Source organism: Pristis pectinata, chromosome 21 (genome assembly GCF_009764475.1).
Source record: "Pristis pectinata isolate sPriPec2 chromosome 21, sPriPec2.1.pri, whole genome shotgun sequence".
Classification (NCBI taxonomy): Eukaryota; Metazoa; Chordata; class Chondrichthyes; order Rhinopristiformes; family Pristidae; genus Pristis; species Pristis pectinata.
Genome location: NC_067425.1, coordinates 31,248,721 through 31,265,048, shown reverse-complemented (window position 1 = coordinate 31,265,048; position 16,328 = coordinate 31,248,721). Strand labels below are relative to the sequence as shown.

Sequence of the window (16,328 nt, the reverse complement as noted above, 5' to 3'; positions counted from 1 at the left end):
CTGGCTGTCGCTGTAACCCAGACTCAAGTATGTCCCCTTCGTCTGCTTGGCTAGCTCTCCTCTTGGGACACTCCAGATTGCATGAATCACAGCAACCACCCCCATTTCTGAATCTCTCAACCCTCACCAAACTCCATCCCCACCTGCCCTTTCATGACCAGATACTTTTCTCCCTGACCAAATACCACCCTCTATGGCCCTCTCTACTGATTCTCCAACCAGTTCTCCCTCCCAACTCTCAATCCTCTGCAGCAGACCCTTGCTCCCTCAGAATATTAAGTCAAAAAGCAAATGCCGGAACTCTGAAATACAAACAGAAAATGCTTGAAGCAATCAGCAGGTCAGCCTGCATCTGTGGAAGGAGAAACGGAGTTAATGTTTCAGGTCCCAGACCCTTTGATAGAAATGGGCAAAAGAGAAAATGTTTACAGCAGTTGTGAAGTTGGGGGAGGGAAGAGCAGAACAAACAATATCTTTGATAGGCTGAGACCTAATAACTTGATGTGGCAGTTAGAAACCTGTTCTGCTGCTTTGTCTGTGTTATGTGTTGCTAATAGCAAGTCCAGACTAATAGAGAGGAAAAAAACAAGTTCAGGAAGAGGCTCCAAGGTAATTGATGTACCAGAAGAGTTGAGGCCTAAGTAGGACTGCAACAAAGACTGTTCCACATATCCCACCAGTAGACAGGTATGGCTTGGGCCCATGTGAATGCCCAGAGCTATAACTTTGGTCTAGACAAAGTGAGTGGGGTTGAAGGAGAAGTTTGTTTTTCTTTTTAAAAAAAAGCTTGAGGAGCATCCCCCATTTGAGCACATTCCAGACTTGATATTGAGTCTCCCAGCTTTAAGTAACTTGATCTTTCTTTATTTATTTATTTCTGTCAGCATTGGAACTGGCCATTTCTGCCTGTCATTATTTGGCTCAGTTTTTCTCACTCTCTTAGTACAGTCTGCCCTGCTGGACTTTTTCCACAGCCTGGTTATTAGCAACACACAATAGACAAATGAGCATAATGGGCTTCACTGCCACATTGTCATTGGTCTTGCCCTATCAGAAATGTTCTCTTTGTTCTACTCATCCCTACCTTGCCTTCGCAGCTAACTTGTTTTCTGCCTTTTCTAGTTCTGATAAAGGATATAGAATCTGCTGAGTGTCCCCTCAGAATCTTGTATGTGTCACAAGGATCACCCCTTACTCTTCAGAATTCCAGTGAGCATAGGTACAATCTTCATTCCAGGAATCAAGCTAGTAAACCAACTATGAATTGTCTTCAGTGCAAATATGTCCCCTGACTTAGGTCACCAAAAATTTTTTGCGATGCTGTGTCTCACCATCTAAACTCTGAACAATTATAGCAACATTTCCCTACTTTTATGTTCCATCACCTTTTACAATAAAGATTAACATTTCATTTCACCTCCAAATTATTTGCTGTAGTAATTTGATGCATATTAACTTTCTATCCTTCATTCATGAGGATACTCAGATATCACAACACAGCAGCATTCTGTAGTCTCTCCATTCAAAAATAAATATTCTGCTGTTCACTTGCTGCCAATTTGCTTCTCATTATTCATACACTCTATATATAATAGTGCACCTAAAAGAACCTATGAACACTACCTCATTATTTCTCTTTTGAACTATTTATTTATTTATTTTGTGATTTATAGTAATTTTTTGTCCTGCACTGTACTGCTCCCTCAAAACAACAAATTTCACGACATAATACAATGATAATAAACCTGATTCTGAACGTATTAGAATAAATTGAAGCTAAAGCTATTTTAGCAAATTAGGCATTCCTATTATTTTTGCTTATGCATTTCTGTAGCTAATCCTTTAATTACTGCTTATTTTAATTTGGATGTTGTATACATTGTACAAAGGTGGGTCAAATCTAACTTAAAAAAATTTAAGCATTGAATCAGTGAATTCAATCTGGTGAAATTAAGTCTTAGGAAAATTTAAGGGTCTGTCATATTTTGCGGTTCAGAATAATACACAGAATTTGGTCTCGGGTTTCAAAAAGATTTGTTGCGTTAATAATGATCTTCATTGTTGCTAACATTCCTTTTTGCAAAGATGTTTGTTGTCTTGTGCTCCTTCTGACAAACTTGGAAAATGCACATCTCCTGGCGTCTTGCAGTGTTGATGTTACTTCTGTCATCGCTTGCGTCTTGCAATTCTCTTTGTGGAGACAAAATTTTAAAGGGAGAAGTCTCCTAAACAACCTTTCCAAAAGAAAGTGCTCGCAAACTACCAGAGCATAGTCCATTTGGTTGTTGGCTGTTTTGATGCATAAACATCTTTTGTATTTTTATTGCCATGCATACTATATATGAACGTATTGATATTAAGGGCTCCAGCTCTAAGAGGTATTAATAAGGAGCAGAACATTTCTGTTCCTTAATATGAGGCAGAACATGTTCTATTCTGCTTGCTAGTGGTTAAAATAATTCAGTGGAAAAATTAATGCATAGCTTAATACCAGTGGATTGTTTGATTTAGGTGAGGAGGAGTGGCCAGAAGTGTCTATCCAGGGATTTACCCTTGTGTACTGTTGTGAATTTTAATCTTCATACATTAGAATAAAGCTTGGGGAGATGTTGTGCTTTCTCTTTTTCTTAAATAAGGCCAGTCCCCAAAATGTATTAATACACACTTGGATGCCACTTACATTCTATTCTGTCTGTTCAATCCAGTATTCTTTAGTGTGCTGGCAGAATGAGATTTATTTTTAGGTGCTGTGGTTGCAGACTGTTTTGTATCTGAGCCTGTTTTTTTTGTTAAACCTTGAATCACATCAATTTTATCTGATTTGTCAGCCAAACAGTATTAAACATTTAGCAATTTGTAAGGTGAAATGGAATTTAAAAGCAAAAAGTGATCCAACATCAAGAAAATAATACTAAAGTGCAGTTAAAAGGATGAAATGAAAGCAAGGCAGTGTAGATTTCAGAAGACCACTTGGAAGTGTGCCTCTTTTTGTAAAAGACTGTTGAACTGTTTTTGTTTTAGAATCATAGAACAATGTAGCACAGAAGGAGGTGTTTGCTAGTATTTTCACCATTTCTGTTTTCTATTCCTAACCCAGCTTTGTATCCACACTGCCACTTTTTTAAAAATTCCATAAACCCACTTTATTATGTGGTAATTTATTAAAGAACTTCCCAAGTCCCTATTTAACATCCACCACACTATCCTCATTCTCACCATTACATCGTCAAAACAGTCAACCAAGTTAAACTGCTAGCTTGCAAGGAAAATTATTAACCCATAATATACCAAATGCCAATTAACTTCTCCCCAAATGCTTTCTGTAGACTGACTTTGAATTGACGTGTCTGAAATTGCCTGCTCTGACCTTCTCTTGTATTTAAAAATAGTGTAACGTTTATTGCTTAACTGTATTTTAGCTCTTCCAGTACCTCAAATTCAAACAAGATTAAAGATAATATGGCCAAAGTCTCAGCTTTATTTCTTTCACAAGTTTCAACCTTTTCGTTATTGTCTGTTCTGTTACTACATTGTCAGTGTCCCCTACTACTGAAGACATGCCAAGCACATTTAATATTCAATTCCTGCCCTTTTATCTCCATAAGATCTCCTTCCTTTGACTCCACCTATCCCCGTCAAAAGATCTTTGGGTTCTGTATTTTCAGCAGCTTTTCTATTTTCATGCCATTTTTTGCCCATTTCTCATATTTATTGCATTCAACTTGGTTACCTTATTGTCTACGGTATTGGCAACCTTAAAATTGTAATAAGCTTTTTCTAGTCATTGAAGCATTCTTGCTTTGAAAGTCCTTTTTTAACTGTGAGAATGTCTACTCAACCTCAAATATTGCCTATTTAAAAGCTTTCTAATATTCAGTTGCAATTTTGGCTAAACAATTTTTAAGTACCATTCATCTGGGTCATATCTAATTTCAATGAGTTGTAAAGATGCCTTTTTAGTTGAGTATTTTTACACTTGATTGGTCTTGAAATTCAGTTGCATATTTTCTGCAGGGAAATGTGATAATGAGCATTTCTGGACCATTTAAAGTCACAGTGGCAATTCAACCAGGTGCTTTTTGGGCATGGCTGCTCCTGGTATACTGAAGTAATTTTGCTTAGATTATCATGCACGTGATTGCTGTTGATAGGCAGAATGTATATCTGTAGTTTGAAATATTGATTACATGGCTTAGCTGGATGTCAAAGAATCTCTATTGGCATGGCTTGCCACTTACTGCCAGAAGACCCTGCATTGTGCAGGGTTTTGTTGCCCACTTTAGATGTTTTTTTTTCAGAACATTGCTCCTAGATAATTTGTCAGAAATGCAAACCCAGAGTGAATGGCTCACTGCGGATGTTGAATTCTGTTTCCTTTTGTTAGCCTTTGTCAGAGTTTTATCCAATGCCTCTGCTTAAAATAAATTTTGAATCAAACAAAATCGCCATTTAAATTAGAATAGGTGATTGGGGGGGAGAAAAAGAAATGTATTAAGTGGTAGCATCCACTGATTAATTATGCAATCAAGTTTGAAGTACTACTTTAAAACAAATTGTAACAATCAATGCCCTGCAGATTTAACACAAGTGGATGTGGGTAACTGAGGTGGAATGTTAAACCATCTTGGTAAGTGAGTGCTAAAGCTATTGATGCTATAATTAGAAATAGCAACTTGGTGTAAATTCAAATCAATTCCTTGCAAATTACCAAAATTTGTGTTTGTCTTTAAGTTAAGTGTTTAAACAAATTAGTACATGTTCTTATTCACTTATGAAGGAATTGGTTTATTTGTTTCAAAAAATAACTTCTCTCCATTTTTATATACCATTGCCGACATCTGACTTAATTTTATCACCACCACAATTTTAAAGATATAAATTATTATTTGGCATAGATTTATATCATGTGTAGCCTGCTAGATCTACAAAATTACATATGTAGTGGGGAAGTGCAATATTTTTTAATAAAATTCTGTGTCATATAAATGAGAAATTAGTTATGCAATCTATTTAAGATGCAGTCCAGAATTGTTTTGTTCAGTTTTCTGTTGTCCTGAATTTATATACGTATCCAGAAAATGTATTTTTTAAAACTATAGTGGGATTTCCGTAGCCAGAATTGCATATTATTTGAAAAACATACAAAAATATTAATTACAAAGCCTGCCCTTGATTTTTAATATTTTGATCTGTTTGAATACTTGTCAATATATATCCAACTCGATAGTTCACATATTACCACGTGATCTTTTTGATGCACTTGGGCAAGTAGACCCCTGACAGTTTAACAACTGAACCAAAAGTGATGTCTCCTATAATTTAAAAAAAACAGATGGTGTAAATAGTCAGCAGACCAGGCAGCATTTGTGACAAAAGAAACAATTGCAAATGTTTTCAGGTTGATGACTTTTCATCAGGGAATCTGGCATAATAGTCATTTCTGAATAATATCCTGACCTGCCAAATGCTCAATTCAAGGAGTGGCCTTAATCCAGTCACTGTGTGAAGCAGATGTATGAAAACTCAGGATGTAATTTGATTTAAACATTGCTAGGTAAATACATTCAATTTTCTATTATTGGTCATTCATAAACATGTCATACCAACCAAATATGGAAACTTAACATATATGTAACTGGTATTTTTTTAAGCCAGTTCAGATTGCATACTAGTGTCTCAATATTTTCCAGGCAAAGCATATGTAGAATAATCCCGCATTCAAGCAGCAACTGCTGTGATAATTCCAGCACTACTTCTCCCCTTGTTCTCCATTCTTTCTTTTTTTAAATACACTCATCATTTTACCCTTCTCATCACCTTCCCTAAACCCTTACTTGCCAGAAACTTTGCCACTGCTTTTGGGATAGGAGTGAGAGCTCTGAAGCTTGGCCAAAACCTGGTATCTCGTTCATTGAAGGTAGATGAGTTTGACATTCATGAATGTGGGTCCTTAAAATGTATCCACAGAGGCAAAAAGGCTAGTATAATAATAGACCTTTAGCTTACAGAATTAGAATACAAAAGGTACAAACTTTGATGCAGCTGTACTGTGAATGGTTCTGCATATCATATCCAATGAAGGAAAGAATGTCTTCGGAAGAGTTCGGCGGGAATTTATTAGAATGAAAACTGGTATTGAATGGTTGAATTATGAATGTTGCACAAGCTTGAGCTGTATTCCCTGGAATTAAAAAAAAATCAAAGGTGATTAGATCAAACTGATGAGGGTGGTAGAACTTTAAAACTGACAAACTCAGCATTCACTGATAATGGTTCCAAAGTTAAGTTTGATAGATTTTTATGAATACATTCAATTAAGCAAAGGCACTTTTATTGAGTAAGGTCACAAACCAGTCATGATCTTGCTGAATGGCAAAAAAAGTTCAAGGGATGAAATGCCTTCTATGTTCCCAGATTCCATTATTTAGCATCAAGAATGAAATTCATAATGCATCTGATTCGGTTTTAACTTTCTGAAGCTTTCAGTCTACTATCCAAAATTTTCTAATTACTGATCTCTGACTAATCGTGTGATGTGTAATTTATTTTAGTGAAAGCACTGATGCATAATTTAGCAAAGTGAAAAGTTGCAAGAAAATTTCTAATTAGTACTTTCATGGATGTGCTTTTTTTAGCTGAGAGGAGGAAAAGATGACAAACTTCAAAAGAGGAAGGTAGGCAATGTTGTTGTCTTTAAAATAAAATAATACATGCATGTTGTTTTATTGCCTCCGTTTAAACTAACAAACATCTTTGTGAAACATTTATGTACCAGTGGAAAATTGCCATTAAAATAGACGGGTAACCTTTTAGAACCATTTTTATTTCCACATTGGGAAACTTCTTCAGTTTTCAAGGAGTTTGGATTACTTTTTCAGTTTTTGTTTAAACAACTGTGGCCAGTTGCTGAACTAATTCCAGATTGAACAACTGTTTATGCCAGTTACTCTTCAAGCTCCTTGTACTAGTGACTGTTTAATACAGCTAGTGTTCAGGTGGTCAAATAACTTAATAATCTATATCAACACACACATCTTGTTTGATACTTCGTAAAATCCCAAGGCACAGAGCTTCGGGCCTTTTGTGCAGTGATTGGTTTAGCAATTCCCCAAATTGTCTGATAACTTGGAATGCTAAATTATATCATCATCATCATCATCCTTGTGGTAGAGGGGATTATCTGAAAATATTTCTGGGTGCCATTTATTAATGTTTATCTTTCCTCCTATTTCGTGCCCTCCCCTCCTTTAATTATATTATTGTAACTGTGTTACTAGAATAGGATTTATTGAGGAGCTATGAAGATCACAAAATAGCCAATTATCTTGCGTGCATTTGATCAGATGCTGATGTGCAGACAGGTGTTCTGTTTGTTGGTGTTTATAGGAGCAGGTCAGTTTCTTTGTTCATGAACCTTAAACCTTGTCACTAGTTTTGGGTGCATTGGTTAATTGATGCTTGTGCTAAACATAATATTCCTTTTGCTATCCTGTTTGGATCCATCTGCCATTACTTGAGCATGAAATTTGTATTAGATATAGTGACTATGGTTTATACCTCCTTTTTGTTTTGGATCACTTACCTGAGTTGCTAGAAAGAATTTTTGCTTCATAGAATTTGCAAATTCCATGGGATATTAACAAAACCGGTTGGATTGAAATCAGGAGAAGTTTAGTGATTGATCTATCAGTGCAGATAGGTCAAACTGTTCCATCACGCTAATCTTTTAGATTATTTAAAATCCTTCACAAACGTGTATATTTCAGGTTAGTGCCATGCTGGGATATTTTAACAGCTTAGCAGCTGCTAGGATCTTGCTCACTCTCTTATCTGTGCAAAGTTGCAATAAAGTAAAATTTCTTAATGCACAGACAAATCAGCCTTCTAGAAGATGAGGGAGTAGTTTCTGATGTTGTTAACTGTACCTAAATTGGGTCACCATGTCCACAGGAAAAGTACAAATACTTCTGGATTAAATATAATGGATTAGACTTGTAGGTCCTAATAGATCCCTGTGGATCACAGCATGCAACTTAGTTCCATGTATGTTTTGATTTTTTTTAATGGAACATAACACAGATTGCAGCAGTGTGCTCCAGGGACACGTAGCCAGTGAACTGTAGGTTGACTAACTAATCTAACAATAGAATGTTCTTCCGGAATTGTAATTTTTTTGTACAGTGTTTCTAGCAAATACAGTTCCATCTTTTTTAGATTCCTATATCTTATTTCTGGCAACTTTATTATGTATTTGGAGAAGGACCTTGACGAAGCTACTCTAACCATAACAATTTCAACAGGACATTGGGAGTTTTTAAATGAGACTTTCTACTTTATTTTCATCCAACAGCAAGGCACTCCAACGTGTGATATCACATTCTATAATGCTATTATGTTCCATTCTTGCATGACTTATTCACGTATTATACATAAATGCACTATACCACTGACCCAAATAAATGTTTCCACAGCCTATATAGTGATAATGGTAGCATGATGTACTAACATTCAAACCTTTTTCTGAACTATGCAGTATGCAATTGTGTTAATATTTATGTCTGAATCTTAAGCAACAATTAAAGTGATGCCACAATTTTTCCATTGTTGGCTTAGTTCTTGAGTTCAGATGCATATTTCGAGAATGGGTATCTACCGTGCCTCACTCTGAATTGTTTATAGACAGTTTTGTTATTTTGTGGTGTCCACAAATTGTAGAGGTAACCAATCTTTTTATCAATTTGGAAATAATCCAAGGAAGAGGAAGTTTATGGCTAGAGAATCCAAATATCACTAAGTAGAACTGTACAAAATCCACAGTGGTAAATGTCGTTATCGGCACAGGTAGATAAGGTGGGAATAAAGGATGCTTGCCCTCGTAAATTGGGGCATAGAATATAAGACGATAGAAGTCATGGTACAACTAGATAAAACTGCTTCAGCTGCAGATATTATGTGCAGTTCTGGTTGCAACACTAGGAGGAGGATGTAATGGCTCTAGAGAGGGTGCGGAGGAGATTTACCAGGTTGTCTGAGATGGAATGTTTCAGTTATGAAGTGAGACTGGATATATTGGGTTTGATGTCCTTGAAGCTGAGGAGGCTGAGGGGCATTTCTGATAGAGGTAGAAAGTACAAAACTTTTGCCCATAGCAGAGGGATAGGTTTAGGTTAAGGAGTAAGGAATTAGAAGGGATCGGAGGAAGAATTTTTTTTCGACTAAAGGGTGGGTGGAATTTGGAACACACTGCTTAAGTGGGTGATGGAGGCAGATGTGTCTCACAATTTAAATATCTGGGCAAGCTTTTGAATTGCCAAGGCATAGAAGGCTGTGGACCAAAAGCTGGTCAATGAAATTAGTATAGATGAGTACTTGATAGTTGGCATGGACCTGGTAGGACAAAGGGCATGTTTCTATGGAAAAATCATTAGTTTATTAATCTATGGCTGCTATTAATTAGCTGAATAATGATTGTTAAGCTTTTTCTCTATACTGCTCTACTTTTAAATAATATGTATATCATGATGCCTTTTTTATAAAACATTCTTAATGGCACCTAATGAGGAAAAAAAGATATCTTTTAAATGTCATCTATTTTGAAGTAATCTAAGAGCAACTTCCAATTGAGATTCAGCCTAGTTTATTGTCAGATTCCTTGCTTGTGTGAAGCTCACAGAGTAAACAGTATACATGGTAATAATAAATTATAGATTGAAATCTGTGCATTTTCTATAGTGTATGGAACATTTGATGTCTGACTAATCATTCTAAAGATGTTCAAAAGTATTTTAAATAATCTATAGGTCACGTATTGTTCTTCATGCCCTTGTATTCTTGAGGTAAACATTACATTTATAAATATAACCCTGCACTGAGTCATAAATGCTGTCCTTTGCTTTATTTGCATTTTGTTTTGTATTAATTATTCTTATTTCATTTTTGTTTGCACACTATAAGCAGGCTCTACTTCCTTTGCAAAAGATGAACTTTAATCAATGGTAGTTTTTTTTTTCCTATTCTTATGATAGCTAAATTTAAAATAATTTGTGAGGAAAGCGGTAAGTATTTCATAAAGGCATAAGAAATGGTGGACAGGTTAAACTATTAGTTGACACTTCAGTTTGATGTCCTACCATGAGAAAAATAGACTTGCATTCATATACCAACAACCTCAGCCTCAGAACTTCACAGATGTGGCATATGATGTTCTTCTGTTGTTATTGTAGGAAATGTGATTGCTAATTTGGGCATGACCTTGAAATTGCAAACATCAGTGTGCTAATGACTGGATAATCGTTTTCTATTGGAAGTTGAGAGATAAATATTAACAAAGACATCATGGCGAACTCTCCTATTCTTTGAAATGATGCCATGAGATCATTCATAAACCATCTGAAAGGTTAGATGAGGCTTTGATTTAATATTTCATCCAAAAGATGGCACTGGCAATAGTGCAACTATTCCACTGTGCAAAACCTCCATGTTATTCCTACTGCACTGAAGTTGGCTGAGATTTCTGCTGAAACCCTTTGAATGGAAATTGTAACCTTGACACACAGCCAAGAATGTCACTACTGAGCCTCCATTATCCCAAGTTAATTGATCTGAAACAGTAATCTGACCACCTCTTCGTGCTGCTGCCTGAGCCACGGAATGATTACTGTTTTTTTTTCTGGTTTTATTTCATATTTCCCTAATCTGCAGTATTTTTAATTAATTATGTATTAATATCACTTTGGTTAAAGTGTCACTTTATTCTGCTGATAATAATCAGTTGAGCAAAATATTAATACTGCAATCTGACGATCATACTTTTGAATGAAAAAGCAAAGTATCTTGGCTCTTATTTTTGTTTCATATTCATTATGCTATTCTTTGATGTCTGTGGGCTAATATTGTTGAATAGAATCCCAATTGATTTGTATCTCAGGCTACTATTATGTTGATGCCTTAATTAAGTAGATTCTACTTGATTATCCTATAAACCCAGGGTAAAGTGGTTTGTAAATTGTTTTCCAACTCTCTACCACATTCCCACCCACCTTCATCTAATCTCCAAGCCTGAATTTTAGGCTTATCTGTTTTTATCATATTAACTGCAATTGGTAAAACTATACTAATTTGTAAAAAAAAAAGAGCAATAGTTTTACCAATATAAAGCAGGAGATCATGGTCTTTTTATTTCTATCATGCTTGGACTTGCTTACAGAATGAGAGAGTACATAAACTACTTTATTCATTTTCACTTTCTTTGTCAAGGGGCCAATGTAAACAAGATCCTATTGAAACTGCCTCAGTTGGCTCCATTGCTGTAATTCAAGGTTAATGTCAAAACAAATGTTCCAGTCCTATAAACTGATACTGTAATGTGCTGTATTAGTGATCACCACATTGTTGTAAGGCCTGTACTTCGGGTGAGATGTTAACAATTGCATGGCTTCCTCGTCACTATTCATTCCTCAATGGGCACAACCAAAAATATAGCATTGGTGATTGCAAAATGGCCACTGTATATAGTATGAAGTAAAAAAAATTTTGAGACACATTATAACTGTAATACACTCTATTTCACTGAAATAACATAAGGAAGGAAGTAATATCTTTGGCTCGCATGTTGATTGACATTTGTCAGCATTTACTTTGGCAGGAATTTCACATTTTTAAAATGCACGTTTTAAAAAAAACACTATGAACTTCTATTGGGTTGGAAGTGGGACTTGCATCCTCAAGCCTACCTTTTATTGAGTACAGTAAAGAAAAATTAAGTGGAAGATTTTTGTACATGTTGTCATTTAGAGAACTATTACATTTTTGACAGGATTATGAAGTTTTGAATTTGAAAGTTGTGTTTTACTTTTAACTGTGTGGTTTTTTTTATTCAATAGAAAAGGAAAGTGACTCCAGACTCTGAAGAATCCAACAAAGTAAACCACCTGGAAAGATCAGAGCATGCAGACAGGATAGAACGGATACGACAAATGATGAAACGTGTCAACCGAAATGAAGCCAGCAGCTCCAGCTCTAGTTCGGATTCTGACTCCGATTCTAGCTCTGGTTCAGAATCGAGCCTCCAGAGATCAGAAGGAAGCAGTGGAGAATCTAGTCCAAGGTCTATTGCAAAGACAGATAGCCAAAGGTCAAAGCTCAGAAGATTTTCCAATGACATTTTTAGTGAGGAGGATGATGAAGAGGAGGAGGATGAAGATGAAGAGAATGCAAGGAATACAAAATCCAGTTTGCTTTCTTTGGCTTCAAAAGTTGCGGAAAATAACTATTATTCCTTAAGAGGGGAAAATATTCAAAAAAACTCCTTCAGGACAGTGGAGGTTTCATTGAAGAAGAAAAATGGACCATCCAGTCAGCTTTGTCACAAGGTTCTAGGAAATATATCTCGACCTCGGATACTAAGCAAACTCCCAGTGCAGTCTCCTCCCAAGCCATTTCAAATGGAGAGACATGTGGTTCGTCCTCCACCTGATAGCCCTGAACCTGATTCTCTACCACTTACTAGTGGATCGGAACATGTGGTGCAAAGAGAAGTGTGGCTGGCAATATTCAGTTACCTGAGCCATAGGGACCTATGCATCTGTATGAGAGTATGCAAGACATGGAATAAATGGTAAGTGTCAGTAATGCCAGAAGTGTATTGTAATTCATGTGATTGTGAATGCTAAAGTTTTAAGAGGCAAATGTGAATTTATCCAGATTTGGCCATTTGGATTTGCCGAAAATTGGCAATTATATTTTTCCTCCAGCTATATAGTCTAAGAAATCATGGTTTTTAAAATAGAAAATGATCTGTTAGTATGATTTTAGGAATTTATTGCAATAACAATTTCCATATTTGTAGCTTGCAGTAAAACCTGATTTGTACCATTTATGATAAACTGAACATTGAAATTAGGTTAGAGACACTGCAGATTCTGGGAACTGGAGTAAAATGCAAATCATTGTATCAGGACTGAGAATGCAGAAGGGAGATGGCCAGTAAAAATGGGCGAGAGGGAAGGGCAAGGCAGAGGTTGGAAATTAAGATAACTTGTAATGGTTTATTTAATCTATAAGCTCACTGTTCATAAATGCACTCACTGTACTTAAACTTTCAGTTGTAATACTGACTTTTGTGATGCAGAAATAGATATAATTTACATATTGCCAATCAAAACCGTGTTTAAAAGTAAGATACAAGCAGAAAATACTGGAAATAGACAACAGCTCTGTGGAAGGAGAGAAAAGGAATAAGCATGACCTTTCCATCAGAACTGGCTAATTGAAACTGGAAAACCTGGTTATTGGAAACTGTCGAACTCAGTGAGTTCAAAGAGCTGTAGCATGCCTAGCTGCTAGGTCGTTTGCTGTCCTTTGAGCTTGCACTGGAGTTTATTGAAACATTGTAAGAGGCTAAAGCCGGAGAGGTCAGAATAGGAATGGGATGGAGAATTAAAATAACAAGTAGCTGGAAGTTCAGGGTAACCCTTTGGGACTAAATGGAGGTAAACTATAAAATGGTGACTCAATCTACATTTAGTTTCCAGTGTGGAGGAGACCACACCATGAGTGCTGAATGCAGTACACTAAATTGCAAGAAGTACAATTGAATGCTGCTTTATCTAAAAGGAGTATTTGGGCTGCTGGATAAAGGGAAGAGTAGAAAGGACAAGTGGGCTATTACAATATAGTTCACACAGTTATCTCTGTCAACTTTTTATGTAGGTCATCTATGAATTAGGCCACCACCAGCAAGATGTTAGACAAGGAATGGAAATGTTTTTTTTAAAAGAATTAAAATAACAAAAAGAAGGCACTAAAACAGAGAGCCACCCACCAGAGGCACTGAGCCAGGAAAGGCCATCCTAATTAGTTATTTTAGTGTGTGCTGATGTTAAAAGAAGATACTAAGTATGAGGAAACTGTAATACAAGGTTTAAAACATTATAAAAGCAGAAAAATTGCATGCAAACAGCCACCACAACCACTGAATCAAACAGTGAAAAATGTGCTTCATTTCCATTTTAAAAACAATGTAAAATTTCAGTTGTCCCAGCAGGTGCCACCCTTGAAACTTGGAAGGAGATGCCCTTAAATTTTTTGATCCTGATGAAGCTCAGTAAAGAGTCATTCTCAAGGGACTGTTTACCCTGGCACCAATGACAAAACCATAAAAGCCAACAAACTCTGCTGAGCAATGCTCCATAATCAAATCTTCTAAATGTTTATAGGTGTGTGTCTGCTCATGAAGGCCTTGCCCAAAGAGTTGTTGTTACCTTCAAACTGAGCTGTAACATCAATAACCACAGTAGTATGGTGCCAGAAATCAATCCTTTTCCATCTGCATCAACATAGAGGTTCTTTTAAAAACAACCCATCCATTTTAGATAATCTTACTGCACAACAACTCTAAAGTTCTGGGGCATTTTTACTGCCTGGCAGGATCCAGAAATGTAGCCCAAGGTTTTGTTTGCCAACCGACAGTAACAAGACTATTTCATTGGGTTTGTTAGTCCTAATTAAAAATGCTTTAAAATTTGACTGGCTGAAAGAATTAATCTCCTTGATCCATTCATTAAAATTATAGTCATTTATAAAACACTTTTTATCTCAACCCTTTGAGTTATACTTGCCCAAAAATCAAACTTTTTACCTCTCTAGTTAAAGTCCCTATGATTAGAAACACAAACAATAGGACCTCCAGCTAAAACGCTTACTGAATTCATAATATTTCTAATCCCATATACTTCCTAATTTTATCCAATAAATCAGTTGCAGCACACGTAAACCATATTGGGACCAGTTTATCGGTAGCTTTGTTTAAAAAAAATCTTCAAGTTCCCTTTAATGGAGGTGGAAATCCGTGTTTCCAATTTTGAAATTCCCAGGCCTGCATCACGGACTCTTGAATACAACAGCCCATTGTTAACACAGAATGGTAAGTTAAAATGATTTCTTGACAGAACGTCAAATAACTTCATCCACTCTAATCAGTGTGTTTTGTGATGCCTCATTTAAAATTAACAAATGATATAAACAAGGGATCATGTATATTAAAAAAAATCCCCATCCTCTGAGTGGGCTTGAGCCTAGCTTTATCTAAACTGGCCAACCACTTAACTAATTTACAAATTAAAATCTGCACTAAAACCTCCAATCCATGGGTCAAACCTTATTCCCAGGCTTTTCTCGTATGACCTCGGAGCAATAATATTAAGCTGTATGTTGTTAATCTTCCATTTCCTGATATTAGAAATAAAAATCTTATTTTTGACCATCATGGAAGCCAGTTGCCATAGGATTAATTTCTAAAAGACATTTGGATATGTAAATGAATAGGAGAGGCTTAGAGGGATATGGACCAAACGCAGGCAAATGGAACTAGCTTAGTGGGCACCATGGTCAGCATGAATGAGCAGTGCCAAAGGACTCGTTTCCATGCTGTATTACTTTGTGACTCTACTACAAAATTTCTCCACAATTTTAAGGTTTCTAGCCATGCTGTCATGAGACTCACTAATTCAACATCAAGTGCTGAACATGATGTGTCAAAACCATCGAGATAAAAACCATTCCCGTTTTGCTCTAATGAACATAATATGCAGATAGGGGAAGGAAAATGCTGTCTGGTGGTGGCAGAACAATGAAGATAGTGAAACGTATGCAGGATAATCTGTTGAACACAAGTTGGTGGGAAATGAGGACATAAGGAACTCCTATCCTTGCTATGGATGGGAGAGCAAAAGTGCAGGAAATGGAACATTTGCAACTGAGGTAGAAGGAAAACCATAGCTAAAAAGGAAGGTGGCTTAGGAGCGATGAAGTGAAAGGTGTCATCAATGGAACAGATAGCTAGAGAAACTGAGATTGGAATGGAATCCTTGTAGGAAGCAGGAGGTGTTGAAATAATCATGGGTTTATAATGGTCACTAATAAGTCAGAGGTGAAGCAGGTGAAAGTCAGAACAGGGTAAAGCTTGGCAGCAATGGCAGCAAAAAATAACACATTATTTTGAAGGAGCTTTAAGTGCCATTAAATTTTCCTCCATAAACCGAGCAAAAAGTGTTCTCATCTGCTGATATATCACATAATGGCATTTAAGCAGGACAGGCATATTACTTCTGAACATTGCCTGTGCTCTGGCTACACTGTGCCAAAGGATCACAGACTTCTCTTTAGTATTGCTTAAGCTCAAAGTTATAGAAAAATGCTATTGGAATCGAGATTCTCACTGATTCTTTGATTCAATTAGCAGCATACATGAATATTGAACTTTTAATCACTTGTCTTTCTGGAGTTAAAAGCTTCAAAGCTTTCAAATTTAGTCAGAACTTGCTGCTTGC

General features: G+C 36.2%; 1 protein-coding gene across 5 annotated transcripts in view; it reads left to right on the top strand.

Annotated features, from left to right (window-relative positions):
- LOC127581186 (lysine-specific demethylase 2B-like) overlaps positions 1-16,328 on the top strand; it is a 139,943-nt gene that overhangs the window by 68,071 nt on the left and 55,544 nt on the right. For 4 of the 5 annotated variants that reach the window (XM_052035286.1, XM_052035283.1, XM_052035285.1 and 1 more), the window contains 2 exons: positions 6,636-6,674; positions 11,883-12,616. In XM_052035286.1, coding sequence (XP_051891246.1) covers positions 6,636-6,674; positions 11,883-12,616 — 773 coding nt within the window. The remainder of the gene's footprint in view (positions 1-6,635; positions 6,675-11,882; positions 12,617-16,328) is intronic. The other variant, XM_052035284.1, reaches the window with a different exon arrangement.